Raw genomic sequence first — 16,967 nt, forward strand, 5'->3', positions numbered from 1 at the left:
TATGTTGTATTATATTTATTACAAGTTCTTTAAACAAATTCCCTTTTAAGAATACCTTATGAAAGCTCACTGTACAATTCTAACTTCTATTTTTTTTTTCTGTTCATTTGCTTACCTTTCTTTATGGATAAATGTAGAAAAGAGGAACAGCAGGCCAAACAGGCCAAGGAGATGGAGGAGAAGACAGAGCTAGAGCGACTACGGACCCTGGGCTACGATGAGACCAAGCTGGCCCCCTGGCAGCGACAGATCATTCTGAAGAAAGGGGATATAGCCAAACAGTGAAATGGGCCATCTCCACATCCTCTGCCCGCAGAACTCTCCACCCCCACATACCTACCCCAAGGCCTTCTCCCAACACCTCCCCATCCCTGACCCTCCAATCAGCACTGTACACTGGACAGTGGGGAAGAGCCTCTCTCCTCTAAACCCTGTCTCACCTTTCAACCTCAGAAACAGGACCATGCTGTGGTTACTGTTTACCACACCGGCTTTGAAGCTCAGTTTTGGTGGGGTGACCCGCCACCTCCCATTGAAAGTCTTATGGACACAAACTCTTGGTCTTTTAGTGCTAACAATAGCTGTGACATGCACGGATTCTCCTCGCTTAACACATTTGCTGTAAATGCATATGTCCGTACTTAGATACTACAGATAATCTTAATTTATATACTTGCTTTCCTGCAAATCCGTAAAAGCTATTTCACATAGCAGATTTACTCAAACAAAGAGATTTGTGATAAATGGAAAGGGGATACTGAGAATTTTTGCCATGGTGAAAAAGCCTGTCATTTCGTGTCTATAATCCCCTCATTAGACACACTCACCATTATGTAAAGAATGGAAAAGAAGCTTACAGTTGTGTCATCTGAAGATGGCATGGACATACTCAGCAAAGGCTTAATAACCCTTGAGCAGCTAATGCATTCTGTATGTAGACAATACCACATCTTTATCATCTTATATATTTAGTCATGACAGTTTTGTATCAAGCACATAGAAGCACTTTCTAAATGGCTTCATTTTACTGCCAGAGTTGTAATCCTTACACTGCTCAAACTGATCTGTTTCTTTAGAAAAGTGTGTTATCATTTCTCTGTGGATTTGGAAAATTACTATATATGTTATTTAAAAAAATGTGAAGATTATGTAGCTGTGCAAATTGAAGTTTACTTATTATCAATGGAGACAAAGCTGCAATGCTCCAATTTTTTTTCTTTCTATATGTGACCTAAATGTTAAGCTATTGTGTTAATGAATGTGAAATGTTGCGTACATGTGTTGCATAATGTGTATGAGCAGGTTATGTATTATTAGGCACATTTGACCCCAGGACCCTTAAATGCAAAAGAATAACAAACACACATACATGTGCGTAGAATCCTGCTAGGCTTCTATTTTAACATTGACTAACAGCCCCGTTTTTCTTTTTTTAAATAAAGACGCCTCATCTACACATTGAATATTGCAAAAGTAGAGAAAAGACATCAGTTTGTCCTGTGTCTTGTTTTGGACTTTGTCCCACCAACCTGGAGAAGAAATCTTTGATAAGCAGAAAGCTTACAGATTACCGAGTGCACTTTGTCTGCCAGAAACAGCCATGGCATCAAAAATGTACTGTTCCTTAGATAATGCCAGCATAATCTGTTGCCGCTAGTGTGAAGAGTCCATTTTTCAATAATTAATACTTCTTTAGGCCAAAGAAATAAATAAGATGAACAAGACTTATATATTGTCTTGTGATGGGTTCATCAATGTGGGGCTAAATAAGGAAATGTGGGAAAGCTGTGTTGAATGTGTTTGGTAGAACTAAGGAGACACATTTAGAATGTTAGCAGAGCATGAATCTGTGAAATTTAAGAGCAACTGAACCTCACAATTATGCAGGATGTCTCTACCTGAGCGTGGCACACAAGTATTTCCCCATGATGGAAAATATTCTCTATGTTTACTACATTTATGTCGATGTTGTACATTTTTGCAGATGTAGGGTATCAAGCATACACAACATGTCGTCATGAAAGACATGGTCCTGGTTGGGGAATCATTTGGAAATATTCTAATTAACTTTCATCAGATGCCATATGATGTTGAAATTGAAAATGATGTAAACGTCATTGCCATTTGATTTTCGATATATATTTAAACTCTGTACATAGTGACCCTCTCTGATTTTTGTCATTTCATTGTTTCCATTTTGCATTACATTACATGTCTCAGCCTTGCTTGAATAGAATGTTGGCTAACTCATGTATAACTATTAAGACTGTTTCAAATAAAGACAATAAATCTTTAATCACCAAATAATGTTCAGAGTGTGCTTGTGTTGGCTCCAACAGAAACCCCTGTACAAGAAAATTCAATAGATTGGTGCAAAAATAAAAAGCCCTTGAATAAATGTTGCCTTACTATGTTCCGTTTTTGTTGAGGTTGATTAACCTGGATACATCTTTGAGGCTTTTGTTTGTGTAGCTGCATTGGACGGAGTTAAAGAGGGATTTTTATGCTTTGAGAAAATTTACATACAGGGTTTTAACTCTAATATCAGGAAAATACTGTTGGAACAAAAAGAATGGTAGATTTAAATTTATAGGTAATTACAGCCAAAATACCGCCAATGACAAAATCTTTATAATAATAATAATAATAATAATAATAATAATAATAATAATAATAATAATAATAATACAAATAATAGTAACAATAGCGTTAAGTAAAAATGGTAATATACAATTAAAAAAAATGAGTGAAATAAATAAACTATGTTTCAACAGCGGGTCCGGGACCCCTAGGGGTCCTCAGAGTCAGTGCTTCCAAATTAATGTTGATTTTTGAAAGATTTTTCAATGAATTCAACATATTATTGGCAGATACAAATCCCCACTGAAGATAGGCTTACTGGCCTATAGGTAAGGTGTGGTCACTAAGGTAGCCATCCAAAGATACAGTTAATCATAAAGATTTACTGAGACTTGCAAACTCATGGCAACAATTGTTAGGCTATTTTATTGACTTAGTATTCTATGAAAAAATGGTATGTAGGCTATAAAGGCTTTAGGCTGCCTTACATGTTATTGTAGGCACAGTTTAATTTGCAGCTTCATTTTACACCTTGTATGTCGTATGTGGTCCCTGATCCATCTTTCTTTCAGTTAAGGGGTCCTTGGCATAAAAAACGTTGAAGACCCCTGCTCTACATGGAGCGTAAATAAATCAGTGACGAGGCAGTTAAGTGTCCCTTGTGGATCACCAGAGGGCGCCAAAGAGCTATTTGTTGCCAATCAGACATGTCACTAGACAGAAATAACGTCAGAAAGAAAGAAAGAAAGAGTAGAAATTCGATGGAAGATCAAAAAAGGAGAACATTTTATATTCATGTATTGGAAAAAAATTATAACTATATGACCATTTCCAACATAAACTCTAAATGACATTTTAAATGCATAGGATTGAAATGTGGCATTATGTGGCCAAGCCGGATTGTGAAGGAGTCCATCGTCACAGAAACAGCAGCTAGACTTTTTCTGTAGAAAAGCTTGCTTCCGTAGTTGAAAGCCTGCTTCAATCTAAATTGGCACTTTTCGGTGATTGATTGACACTCACCTGTGGTGACGTAAGCAGCACGGCTTGATGGGCGCCTGCAAACAAGAGGAAGTGAGTGAGAAGAAATATGTGAAAGAGGGGAGTGGAGGACTGCATCTGAAGTTGCACTTCTCAACGAACCGGACAGCTCAAGAACCGCCGGACTGAGTTGTCATATTATTTAATAGTAAGGCTGGTGTTTGAAAGGTCACCTCACGCAGGTAAGGCAGCTGATGAAGTGCCCAAAGGTTTGTTGTTTGCCGAACTGCGTTTCGCCTTGCTGTTATGAACCATGGGAATGGGAAGCAGACATGTTTGCTCCCACCCTAATCCGTCTTTCAGGCAGCGGAGTTATTGGAAATTTAGACTGCGACTGAATAGAAAAAATAAGCAAAATCCCAATTTTGCTGTAGGTGTTCAATCAGTAGGCTATGTCTTTTAAACGTGAAGTTAAAGCAGTTTTATTGTCTGTTATTAATATAATTGTATATATAATGAGATGTTTATAAGAGTTAGACCTGCATAATAACGTGCCTTAGACATTATAGGCTCATTGAACAGGGCGGGATTGGAGTATCGATCAGAGACGATAATGTAAATAGGTTTTCTTTTAGTTTCTGTGGCGCACCAATTTGCTGGAGCACGTCTCTGTGTACTTTTGTGTGGGAAAGTGCAGGGTAGGAGTGAGCTGTGAGTCACGGGTTGATCGAGTCCCTTAATATGAGTTTGAGGCTGCTGCTGGCTGCTGCTCCTTCCAACAGTGTGGGATCGGATCAATAGTTAAGCTTCCTCCTTCAATGGGATGAGATCTTGGAGCTAGGGCTGTGCAAGTAGTCGACAGTGTGCAAGTTGTAATCGCGATTACGATTTCAGCTCCTAATGATCAGAAAAAAATCGAATAATCGAGTAAAAAGATTATTTTGAGTATTAGGTTTTGCAAGTTGAACGCTTATTGTCTTGTGATCTGAATGGGGGGAAGTATTTAGGGAATGTTTACAGTTCTAAGTGTTAACTTTTTTAAGTTAAATAATTGCAGCATCTTTTGAAAAGTCAATGAGGTATCGTGTTAATCGTGATTTCAGTGTTGACCAAAATAATCGTGATCATGATTTATTTCAATAATCGAGCAGCCCTGGGCGCCCCATTTAAGGTCACTTGTGGTATTTAGGGTTATCCAGACAAGAGACAGTCATATCCATGCTTTTCCTCCATGTCTTTATTTAAGGTGCTTGTTTATACATGTTCCTGTCTGTACTTTGAACTGCTCCCGGTTATGCATGTAAAACTGTAATTTCCCCTCCTCTTCAGACACCTTCAATGTTGTAAGTGCCTCAAGAGCTCAGGTGACCGTGGGAGGACACCATGGCCAGCAGCCAGTCAAACAACAGCATGGGTGACCAGGACCCACTGGTTCTGGAGAGACGCTTCTCCACAGAACTCCATATATCTGAGCCTGGCGATGATTGCCAGTCCCAAAGCACCCCCACACCCCACTTTGAAACATTCACACCCCAGGAAGATGCAGTAGATAGACTGGTGGTGCCCCAGCCGGTGGTATTGAGCACCCAGACTCCTGCAGCGCAGAAGGTTGGCACCCGCCAGCTCATACCCAAGTATTTAGCCGGCCGGCCTAAAAACCGCCACCACACCACAGTGGTGACGTTCCCAGTAGGACTGGAAAACTCCACCAGTGTAACCCGGAACCGTCACTCAACCCAGGGGCCAGATTTGTCCTGGGAGGATTATGATAGTGATGGAGACGGCTTTGCTTTGAGGAGGAACCGCAGGAACAAGTCATACAGAGCTGCTGTGACATGCCTGGACATTGAAGCCATGGCGTCGGAGGAAAGGCCTGCAACCACACTGAAACCGGTCATAGAGGACAGAGCATCAAGTCCTGGTCCATCTCGCAACACTGGACGCAAGGTACATATGCCAAGGGGTTGGTGGACAAAGGGCAGAATTATACTTTTCGTTTATCATAAACTTATAGTTGATAAAACTGAATTTGTATAGTCGAAAGATCATTTTATCCACTTATCTGTTGGATTTTAGGAGTGTTTTGTAATTGAGGACTATCAGAAGCAACTGGTTAATGAAAGTGTCAATTTTGATGCAACTTGTGTCCTTCAGATGAAAACAGAGCCCGGCTGATGCAGTTTTGTTGTTCTAATAACCTCATAGGCCACAGCGGGCAAAGCCAATAACATTGGGTGACCTCTGTCAAATTCTCCTTTTTAGTCATAGTGATGATTTGATGTTTCCCCAACTGTTTCCTATCTTCCAGACCAGGACCAGTGTTAAGGAAGTCCCCATAGTTTTTTTTACCAGTGTATTTTAAAACTCTTAATTTAAGGATCGGAGAAAGAGGCAGCACTGAAGAGAGAATTCCTTTTTGGAGACAACACAATCTAATAAAAACTGAGTATTACTGATGCACATGCATTCCACATGTTAAACCTAGGCTGCACTGCTGTCTCCCTTCTAGCGATTCCTGGGGAGAAAGAGGAACCAAAACCAACATGGGTCCTTCAAAGATGGTATGTTCACTGATTTGTCACCTTGTCCACTTCCCTAAATTTGGCAACAGTACTACAAATAGATTGTAAATAACAATGTTTACTTTATTTTTTATTGGGTTGCAAAGCAATTTTGTGTTGAAGAATTTCTCATTGGAAATGTAAAAAAAAACACTGAACTTGGTGTGTGGGTGCAAAAAAATCTGTGTCGAAAGAGAAGATCCCTTGAGGCAACAGGAGAGAACAAAACAGGAAATCACTCACTCTGAACAATCCCAGAATGCTAAATGTCAGATTGTTGAGTCTTGAGTGTTGAAATTTGATGTCCTGTACCTTTCAGACACTGCTATTTATCCAGTTTTAATTTGAATAATTTCCAAGTAATAATTATGCAGACTTGATGCTCTAATTGAGGAATTGTTTGTCCACTAAACAAACGCATTCTCACCTCCTTTAGGGCTTAGACTTAAGTTAATTTTGTTCCAAGAATCCTCTGGTCTCTGCTTATTTATGAAGTCCCCACGACTGTGGCGGAAGGTTTTAAGCATAAAGTGAGCAGCTATCTACGCAGATGGCTGGTTCTGCCGCGTAGCCTAAGTAACATTGGACTATATGGGAACACCAACAATCTCAGGCCCCTTTTAGCTCAGTCATGGAGGAGTTCATTGTTGCACGGGCACAGGAACATTTGCAGTACTCTGGATCCAGAGATGCCAAAGTGTCTGGTGCAGGGATTGTTGTGAGTATAGGGAGGAAATGGAGGTCAGCCAAGGCAATCCACCAAGCAAGCCAATGCATGCCAATGCCATTCACTTCATGCGGAATGGACAAAGCCAAAGAAGCCACCAAAAAATGTCTCTGTACGTTTTCTCTCCACGGCCCAAGACTGGACAATGACAGTCTCCCTGGAAAGTCAGCTGGAAATATTAACACACATTAGCATCAGAATCAGAAATACTTCATTGATCCCCGAAGGGAAATTCTGTGTTGCAGTTGCACAAATAGTAGAAATATAAATAATTCTGTGTGGTAGTTGAAGTCTGTGGTGTAGACGGTGAAGAGGAAGGGAGAGAGGACAGTACCCTGCAGGGCCCCGGTGTTGCTGACCATGCTGTCTGACACACAGTGTTGCAGGCGAACACACTGTGGTCTGTTCAGGTAGATAACAATCCAGGACACGAGGGGCGGATCCACCTGCATCGCTGTCATGTTGGCGATGAGCAGGAGCATCAAATCTGTTAAATCCGAGGAGGCTCAAGAGAGAAAGAGGGAAAATACCATGAACTGGTGGAGGATTTTTGGAGGAATGGATGGAGGACCAGCTGTATGCCAGTAGAGGTGGGCAGTAGGGGATTTACCAGTCACTCCCTGAGCAAGGCCTACGCTGGGCATAACAGGTGCTAACTGAAGAAGAGTCATGAATTTAGTCATGAATATTGTCTATGTGATGTAAAGAGTCATGTGAATCTAAATTCCAAAATGCACACTGACACTTTAGATTGAAACTTAAGTGGTGTTTGTTGATGCAATCCTCAGCTACACCCTGCCTCTACCAGGAGATCCGTGAGCGAGGGCTGCTCTCCACCAACCAGGATGAGCTCCTGGACGACTTTGTGGTGGTGGAGCCTCCCTTGCCGGACCAGGGCATCGTAGTGAAGAGCTACCGGCCTGCACAACTCACCTGGAGCCAGCTGCCACATGTAAACCTCTAAGTGCACTGACAAACCAAGTAAACTCCCACGCTCCATGACCCTCTGTGGAAATGCTGGCCACGTATGGTCTAGATGTCAGAATATCCACTGAGCTGGAGGCTAGAGTCATTGACATTTAATTTTGACCAATTTTAAAAACAAACTCTATTTTAAATATACAGCAGTGCGCAGAGCTTAACATATGTTTTTCTTTGTATCTCTTACAAAGGTGAGGGACTCCGGTATCCTGGCATTAATCTCACCTCAGGAGAGAAAAAGACAAGAGGTAAGCGGGTGCGTGCATGCAGGTATGCATATCTGGTGTTGATGGAATAATGTGCTACAGGAAGCAGGACAGCTATGATGCCACTCAATTCCAGACTAAATACTAAAATAAAAACACTAAACTACACTTAGCATTAGCATCCAACAGTAACACAGGGAGATATATCTATAATATAAGAGGCATAGATACCAACTTTTTTCATAGACTCAGTAGAGTAGACTCAGTAGACTTGAAACATAAGAATGAGATGCAACCACAAGACATTTCAAGTTATGGACAATGGAAACATTATGACATTTCAGCAACAAATGTGCAGGTTAAGAAATCCAAACTTTAAGCAGCATTGTTTGGTTTCTGTTTACATTTTTGTTGTTTCTTGTTTCTTCCTGATTAAATCTTCAGGTAAAATTAAAAATATACTTTACACTTATGTGATTTTCAACCCCCACCTGCAAACGTTGTCTGGCAACAAGTTGAAGGAATTCATTCTTCCCCGTTTTCACCTGGTATTAAAATCTGATCTGAGTGGATCGCACTAAGTTTAGATGAAAACACTCTCATGACGCATTGAGAGCCGATATCAAAAAAACCTATTTGGAGGTGGTCTGAGCTGCATGTGTTCATGTTCCTAAAGCAGTGAGAATGAGAATATAAAAAACGTTTTAATATAGAAACTAAACTTCAAAGCAGTGACTCATAACAACAAAGCCGGTTACATTTCATTACAAAATACCTCCTAGAATTGAACCTCACTGACCGAAACCATTATAGTGTAACACGATCTGAGGGTGGCTTTTCTCCTTTGTAATGTGTATATCCTAGCAGTCTAACAACAGACCTTGTGTCAATACCAAAGGTCCATCTTGTGTGCACTACTTGACGCTGAATAAAGCCACACCCTGCCAGTGTGATCACACTCAGTCTGTCTGCTGAGCAGACCTTTAGTCCCTCTCATGGGTTTAGATTAGTGCTTGAGCAATGTGCTTCAGAATTGGCATCCATGATGACAACTTTAATGCATCTCTTTGGGGACATTAAAACATTTAGCTGAAGTCTAAAACATCACTAATTAATGTGTGCTTTTCATGTCACTCAGTATCAAATCCTAGATTCACAATTGTTTTGAATATTTAACATTTACTGTAGATTCATCATATATTAATAGGGGATAGCAGAGATGCAGAATTCTCCACTAACAGCAGCCTCAATAGACCAGAATGCATTGCAATCACAGCACAGCAAGTTTGATTTTGTCTGTTGCACTTTGTCGATGATGAAGGACTTCATTACTGCTTTTGTCTCTTTTTCCATGAGTAAACCCTACATTTAAGTGCAGAAAGTAGAGGCCATTCACCTGGATGTTGTTAAACGGAATTCTGAGAAATGTAGGAAATCACCATTTTACCCAGAGGTAGTCTCGCTTTCCAATACCATCCACGCGCTGCAGAGCGGAGGTGGGTCTGTCTACTCCACACAGCATTCCAGGATGGGAGAAAAACGTCCTCTAGTTTATTGGCATTTATTTAAACCAACCACAATCGTCATGGCCAGTGCTAAGCTCTGCACGGAGCCGCTGTAAAATAGTTTAGTTTAATAGTGCGAGAGAAAACTCAGACTAAACCTATAGTCTAGCTAGCTTTTTTGATTTACCACGCAGAGATCTGAGGAGCAGTCAACAATAGTCTTCATAAATCCATGAGAGTTTAAAATTTGAACACAAAGAAAGCGCAAGGCAACGGACATACATATATCCGGCGGAATTTCCTGCTCCACAGAGTTTTTTTCTAAGTTAAAGCTGAAAAGAAAGTACATGTTGCAAATTTGAGTTGCTCCTTCACATGCACACTTATTTGTTTTGTTTTTTATCACTTGACAGGCTATATTTGAGATCATCACATCAGAGCATTCGTACCTGCACAGCCTGGGAATCCTGGTGCGTCACTTCAAGAGTAGTGAAGCTCTGAGGAAAACCATGACGGCCACAGAGCACCACCACCTCTTCTCCAACATCTCTGTCATTCACCAAGTCAGCAAACGGTGAGTGTGCTTGTGAGCGTGCATACCAGTTGTGGGGGAGGTTCATGGTCTTGTAAAAAAAATAAAAGGGATCTAATGATGCTTTCAATGTGTGAAGCAGTGTAATGGACTGATTATCTGAAAACAGTATCAACTGATTTCACAACAGGCTGAAATTAGTGTTTTGTCATAGAGTTAATGTGATGTGGTTCCAAACAGAAAATGAATTGAGTCAAAGTTTCAGGTATAGTATTTTCCCTTAGCATGTCTTTAGTATCCTGCAGGTTACATCAACATGTTAAAACACGCTAGCCAAACTGGTTCTGCTACCTAGCTGCTCTGTATTCCCTGGCTTTGAGATGATAATGTGCTTGAAAGTAGCCTGTTTTTCTCCGGGTTAGTTATTTAATACTGGGTACATTGTTTTGCATGAAAACATATCCAGTTTTAGCAGCAAGACAAGAAGTTAAGTGTCTTTAATCATCTGTTTCTCTTGTAAAACAGGATGTGTGAAACTAGAAGGCAGAAGGCCCCAATTACAAACATTACCTAACATTAAAACAAACACTACTTTTAACAGGGACACCAGAATGTAAATACTCTTATACAGCATGTATACTTGATTTTGACAAAGTCAGACAAAGCCTTATAACCCCAAGGTAACAATTTGTTGATTGATTGACTGATATTTTTATTTACGTGTCATGCCACTAAGTTGCCCATCTCACACAGAATTACATGACACAAACACAACCGTATTTAAGTCCACAGCTTCCAGTCCAATGTCCACATACAACATTCTCCACTTTGCACAAAACAAAGAACACATTAAACATATTAGAGCAGCCACAACACAATAGTGTAACGCATAAATGGTCCAACTAGAGCCAAACACTTCATACACTATGTGCTTGTCTGAGAATGTTACTAACTACTGTTACTACTCAATTGGAAAAAGTTTTATTAAATAAAAGTGAAAGTGTATCCTGCTCAGGTAATTAATCTGTGGGCGGAAAAAAACAGTCCTTTCACTTCGGTACTAGCCTCCCTCTCTCTCCATTTTCAGGTTTTTTGAGGACCTTGAACGACGTCACCATGAAAACCCAGTGATCCGGGACATTAGCGATATTGTTCAGAATCACGCCGCCCATCACTTTGAGCCTTACATTGTCTACTGCTCCAACGAGACCTTCCAGCAGAGGACGCTACAGAAGCTGCTGTGAGCAGCACAACAAACCGTAACAAGATGATATTCTGCAGTAACGCGGCAGCCCAAGCTAAACGTCCCTCTTTCTTTCCGTCTTTTAGGACCAGTAACACTGCGTTTAAGGAGGCCCTGAAACAGATCGAAGGAAGCCAGGAATGCGGAGGCCTGCCCATGATCTCTTTCCTCATCCTTCCTATGCAGCGGGTCACTAGACTGCCACTGCTGCTGGATGTTAGTTCAACATTTACCTTCGTATATGGACAACTCATTGGCAAACACATAGCAGCCGAAAATAGGAGCCTGAGGGCAGTTTCTGTTTTTCCTTTCCTTTGCCATTTTTTTCTTTTTCTTTTTAAGTAGAACCAGCAATGTGGATTACTGTGATGTTCTACTTAAACAAAAAAAAATAAACTTTGAGACCAGAGCACCAGAAAACAGCAAGACAGTTTAACATTTACTGACAGAAGACAAGATGTCATAAAGACAGCAACAGAATAAGCATTCTCAAGAAGTCATGTAGAGCAACAAGAAGCAGCAAGACATTAATGTATTAATACAGCAACAGTATCCACATTCGGTACACATAGCCATGCAAGCAAGCAACAAAACGCAGCCAAGCAGCACTTGCTGTAGCCATTTTCTTGATACGTGCAAACATGCAGAGCAGTTATGAGCAGAGAGTTATCAGCAGAGACATGATTCAGTGGATGCATACACCACATTATCTGCATGTTATTCAATTCAAGTCTTTATAAAACTATTTTATTTTTCGTTATTCATAAAAGTTTGTAAAGAGGCACATGCATCAAAATCTACGAGCATCAACACTTGTACCACAAAGACACATTTTTGGGGGGTGAGAAAGGTAAACATAAAACCATATGTTTATAGACCCAACTATATATGTGCATTTTCACTAGAGTTTAAAAAAATCTGTTATTAGTGATTTAGGACCTCCAGATTCAGCTTTGTGGCATGTACTGTGGTGCAGAAGGTTGTTTGGTCTGCTGAACAATACAATACATAATTGATGCTTTGAAAGTTTCATACCTTGTTCTCCCTTCGCAGACGATCAGCCAGAAAACGCCCGACACGACAGCAGAGCACTTTGCTGCTGTTTGGGCACTGCACGCCATCAGCAAGGTAGAGATGTTAAAAAGGCACTCTTCAGCCCTACATTTCTTACTTGAGAGTGAACTATGAAACCTGTGTTTTTAAGGTTGTGATTATCATTATGTTGTCGTTGTGATTGTATTATTTCAACAGTTGGTCAATAGCTGCAATGATGGAGCTCGGCGAATGGAGAGGACAGAGCAAATGTACACCATCCAGAAACAGATGGATTTTGGTAAAATTAAGGCAAGTTTTTGTTTGTTGTTGGCTATGGATGTAAATATACTGTAAAAAGGAAGGCACATAATATAACTTGGATAAGGCTTTGGACTGATTCCCCTCATATATTAATGATGCAGCAGATTCACTTTACTAACCTTGACTGATAACTCTTGTGTCCTCACAGCCATTTCCCCTGGTGTCGTCGTCGCGGTGGCTGAAGAAGCGTGGTGAGCTTGCCTTCGGCACTGAAGAGGTGAGCATCTGGAGGGCTTTCAGCAACAGGAGCTACTACCTGTTTCTCTTCAATGATGTACTGATCATCACCAAGAAGAAGAGGTCAGAAGGACTCAAATACAGTTTGTTATGAATATTATTCACATAAAGTCTAAAATAACATTTTGTGGAAAAAGGTTTTTACAAATCTTTGACTGGCGGTTGTAACTGACATTTTCATATGAATTTCAAAATGAAAAGCTTCTTTCACAAATCAGCTTGCTCTCACTTAAGACAGTGAAAGAAACTAGTTGTGTATCTAATAAAATGGGGGCTGTTAGAGATGACAAACTTCAGAATCCCAGCCCGATTTCAAAGCATTTTATGAGCTTTGGGGGCTATTCCTGGTAGCTCCTGTGGACACAGAGTAGTTCTAGCTGCTAGCAGGCAGGGGACATGAGAAACCAAGTGAAATGACGAGAGGAAGGGGACAGAGAAAGGAGAGAGTATAGATATGGTGCGTGCATTCTTGAGATTCTTTAATCTTGCATTCAGCCTGTCAGCTCGACAGACTATAGCGCTCTGTTTTGAGTTAGGGAGAAACCAAACAATGTCAACACAGAGGAAGGAGCTGCCCACAACACTAGAGTAATTTAAAGGTTGTTAAGATGACACTGGGACCCGGTCCTCAGGTGATAATAATAAAGAAAATGCTTTTCACAGATAGTAAAGGATTGTGGTTTGAATGTGTCAGTAGTACACGCATACACAATAAAATAGTAGCCGGGATTACAATGTGTTAAAATGGTCATTTAAAACATGACATTTTTTCTGTGAATGTTCCTGCACAATTTGATTAAAGATATCCTATAAAAAGAAAATATGAGTAAAAACGTATTTGTTTACCCAGTGAGGAGAGTTTTGTGGTGATGGACTACGCTACTCTGGAAAATGTGGAGGTTGGGGAAGATGCAGAAGGACGGACATTTTCGCCTTCCAAAAACAGCTCCAGCAACTATCTTTCCTTCAAGCTGCTGATGAGCAAGAATAGCGATGGGAAAGCAGAGCAGATGTCCTTGGTGGCCGAGTCCAGGTACTGCTGCGTTCAGCTCCCATCAGCCACGTCCGGAGCCCCCCTGGGGGCAGCTGAGAAAACCGTGCTCTCGGTTTAATAAACTGAACACACAGATTTATCATAATCTGTCCTCACGGTTTAATAAGATAAGAAAGATATTCTATATATATTCTTTAATTATAACTTGTCTCCTAGATGTAGCTACTACAGCACTGTTAAAACAAAAGTATGGAGACACTACCTTATTTAATCATTAAATTAATAGTCATTTTTGTTTCTGTGTTGTAGTTTATATACGTCTAAGCACTGCCAGCTGCTATAGACCAGTCTTATTTCTCCAGGTTGGAGGACGGCTCAGTTTGATAAAACAATGTTTGTGGCTCTTTGTTAACCTTACTTTTTAGGTTTCGCCATTTGGGATTTAATAACCTTTCGCTATAGAGTAATTGATCCCAGAAGTTTGAATTTGTGAATATCTTTTCTACTTATGTCACATTTATCAAACCGAGAGCACAGATTGTTATGAATCCGTTCGCACAGTTTAGTTTTTTCTTCCGCCGACCCCAGGGGGGCTCCGTTGGCCATGAACTCTACTCTACACATATAGTTGATAATCCTCAAGTGGGAACTTATATTTAAAAACACAAGGTTTAAGTATATATCAGTATTATAATAATTTAATCGGGAGAGAGGGACACTTGGATCATTTTGCTGAACATCTGACCTCTTTCTGTCAAATACTGGATAATACATAATTGCAAACCCAGTTTTTCTACCACTGAATATTGAAGGTTGTAATCAAGATGGCCTTTAGAAAATTTGTTCTTGTTGTCCTTTATTCCAAATCACATTCAATTTTAGTTTTGTTTTTTTTTGTTTTGTTTTTTGACACCCGTCACGGGTTGGCCGTAGTGCAGCAGCATGGCTGGGGGCACCTATCCCCTGCTGTGAGGCTGTAGTGGAACCTCATGGCTCGTGGAAAACCCCTACTGCGTACCAAATCAAATGTTTGCGTGTGGCTCCCTCTACTGGCAGACGTTTTAATGGCAACCTAAAATACCCCCACGCATTTAGTCCACTCACAAGAAACAGACTTGTGTGTTATCACATGTACAATACTCACAACACTTGCTTGGGAGTCCTTTTTAACAATAGTTGTTTGTTTCTGTTGCCAAGGGAGGACCGGGCACGTTGGATAGTTGCTCTCACAGAACACAAGCAGGCAGGCGTCTCCCCTTGTAAAGATGGTAAGTCAGCACGCTTAATTTACCAAGGGAGTCATTCTTCAGTTAACTCTGAAACTGACCGGTTTTTGGTGTGTACGTGTAATCTTTAAAAGTTACCCTTAATGACAAATCTGTTATTTTAACTTTCATTTCAAACGCAATCATATTCACACACATTTCAAAACTGCACAGGTTCTCCCTTTATTTTAAACTGTTTACCAACATTTTTATTGGATCAATGTGAATTCTGACTTTGGGTTTACAACACATGATTTGTATATAACTGCATTTGATGGTACAGCAACTCTCAACCTGTGTGTGTGTATATACTGTAAATTAACCCAATGTGATCGTATGTGCCAATTATTCAGTTTTATGTACAGTACATTAGGCTAGTTTACTATAGGTCTATAGGCTGAAGAACACAATACAGTATTTTTAACAAAAATATTTAGACATAATTTTCATACAAATAAACTGCCTTATAATCCTTTAATGGCATTTGTTGAACAAAAACCATTACATAGTCAGCACTGACAGTAGCTTTGTGTAATTAGTGTATTAGTTTTGAGGGTGAGTTTATTTCTGCATGACATTGTTATGAAAGGGTGTGCCTTTCCAGGGGAATATGACAGTCCAAAAAGTAATCTGATGTGCAGTGTAGATATTCAGCAGTGAATACAGGATGCATTTTTTTCAGTACTGACAATAGGGTTCTTAATTCACCAATAACCGCATAAAAATTGCTAAAACAAAACTTTAAATACAGGAAAATATACTGATATTTAAAAAGAATTGTATGCTGTATTTGCATATCGATTTGCTTTATGATTTTGTGAAATAGGAACCTTATAAACTAATTGCTTCCACCTGCTCCTTCTCAAACTAATCCTTTAGTTGTGGTTGAAATCCAATTGTAGTTTAATTTTGTCATTTTAAGTTTATTAAAAATATATAACACTTTTGATTGTTCAAGATAAATAGAAAATAAAATTTAAAAAATGGGAAACGTGTTTCAGGCCTGCCGCAGTACGAGGCCACGAAAGCCTACATGCCAAAGGAGCCAGATGAGTTGGGCCTGCAACAGGCTGAGCTTGTCATCCTGCTGCAGAAAGAGGAAGGTGAGAGTCCTTTGTGTGCACTGCCCTTAGCTCCATCATTACCTGTAATACGTCCTACAATTCATATAAAGCATGCAAGAATGTATAAAAGTTACCTTAAACTGTCTGCTGCTCCTAGCCTGGTGCTATGGTGAGAGAATGCGAGATGGGGTGAGAGGCTGGTTTCCTGCTACCTGTGCCACAGAGATCACCAACCCCACGGCCATGGAGAACAACGTGCAACGCATGAAGCGCCTGCGCAAAGAGACCAATGTTTGAGGGACTCTTAGGATGTACAAAAAAACGAAAGCCTTCCAATAGAGTGGTGACTCTCATAAGGTTCAGTTTTGTTGAGACTGCATTGCAAGAATGGCCCTTCATGGTCCTTGGATTTACTGGCCAACAGTGGACATCTTTACTTGTACAGCACTACTGTTTTTTCTTAGTAAACAATGAGCCTCAGATGCAGTCCAGGACTTGTTCTATTTTCTACGTACACTATAGTTTTAACAGTTGCATGTATAATAGTGAAAAATGGTGGTTGCATTTCTTGTTAGATCACATTTGTGTAATTTCAAGATTATATGAAAGGGTTTGTTTTACTGGTAAAGAATGTGATCAGTGTTTTGCCAAAACATTTACAATTATAAATGCCATGAGTTGTGGAATTTGGTTGATTAAAAAATACTGGATCATGAGAAGATAGATTTGTCTAAA

The 16,967-nt window shown here is 40.1% G+C and overlaps 2 protein-coding genes and 1 long non-coding RNA gene across 8 annotated transcripts in view; 2 read left to right on the forward strand and 1 right to left on the reverse strand.

Annotated features, from left to right (window-relative positions):
- Positions 1 to 1,477, forward strand: part of espn (espin) — a 45,750-nt gene extending 44,273 nt beyond the window's left edge. For all 6 annotated transcript variants that reach the window (XM_034876127.1, XM_034876129.1, XM_034876131.1 and 3 more), the window contains one exon: positions 138 to 1,477. In XM_034876127.1, the coding sequence (XP_034732018.1) occupies positions 138 to 285 (148 nt within the window). In that variant the 3' untranslated portion in view covers positions 286 to 1,477. The remainder of the gene's footprint in view (positions 1 to 137) is intronic.
- Positions 1 to 11,153, reverse strand: part of LOC117947358 — a 16,694-nt gene extending 5,541 nt beyond the window's left edge. The window contains exons 1-2 of the long non-coding RNA XR_004657220.1: positions 10,759 to 11,153; positions 5,853 to 5,862 (exon numbers count right to left, since the gene is read on the reverse strand). This is a non-coding gene — a long non-coding RNA (uncharacterized LOC117947358). The remainder of the gene's footprint in view (positions 1 to 5,852; positions 5,863 to 10,758) is intronic.
- On the forward strand, positions 3,606 to 16,636 carry arhgef16 (Rho guanine nucleotide exchange factor (GEF) 16). Its single transcript, XM_034876133.1, has 15 exons — positions 3,606 to 3,803; positions 4,891 to 5,508; positions 6,071 to 6,122; positions 7,638 to 7,801; positions 8,022 to 8,078; positions 9,955 to 10,115; positions 11,161 to 11,313; positions 11,403 to 11,532; positions 12,370 to 12,444; positions 12,568 to 12,660; positions 12,821 to 12,972; positions 13,760 to 13,942; positions 15,101 to 15,171; positions 16,170 to 16,271; positions 16,390 to 16,636. The coding sequence occupies exons 2-15, from the start codon at positions 4,945 to 4,947 to the stop codon at positions 16,527 to 16,529; spliced, it is 2,097 nt and encodes a 698-aa protein (XP_034732024.1). The 5' UTR covers positions 3,606 to 3,803; positions 4,891 to 4,944; the 3' UTR covers positions 16,530 to 16,636.
- The last annotated feature ends 331 nt before the right edge of the window (positions 16,637 to 16,967 follow it).

Source organism: Etheostoma cragini, chromosome 7 (genome assembly GCF_013103735.1).
Source record: "Etheostoma cragini isolate CJK2018 chromosome 7, CSU_Ecrag_1.0, whole genome shotgun sequence".
Classification (NCBI taxonomy): Eukaryota; Metazoa; Chordata; class Actinopteri; order Perciformes; family Percidae; genus Etheostoma; species Etheostoma cragini.

Coding starts and splice junctions, on each gene's coding strand:
- arhgef16 (XM_034876133.1), top strand. CDS start 4,945: ATGGCCAGCAGCCAGTCAAACAACAGCATGGGTGACCAGGACCCACTG. Junction 10,116..11,160: donor ATTCACCAAGTCAGCAAACG/GTGAGTGTGCTT, acceptor CTCCATTTTCAG/GTTTTTTGAGGACCTTGAAC. Junction 11,533..12,369: donor GACTGCCACTGCTGCTGGAT/GTTAGTTCAACA, acceptor CTCCCTTCGCAG/ACGATCAGCCAGAAAACGCC.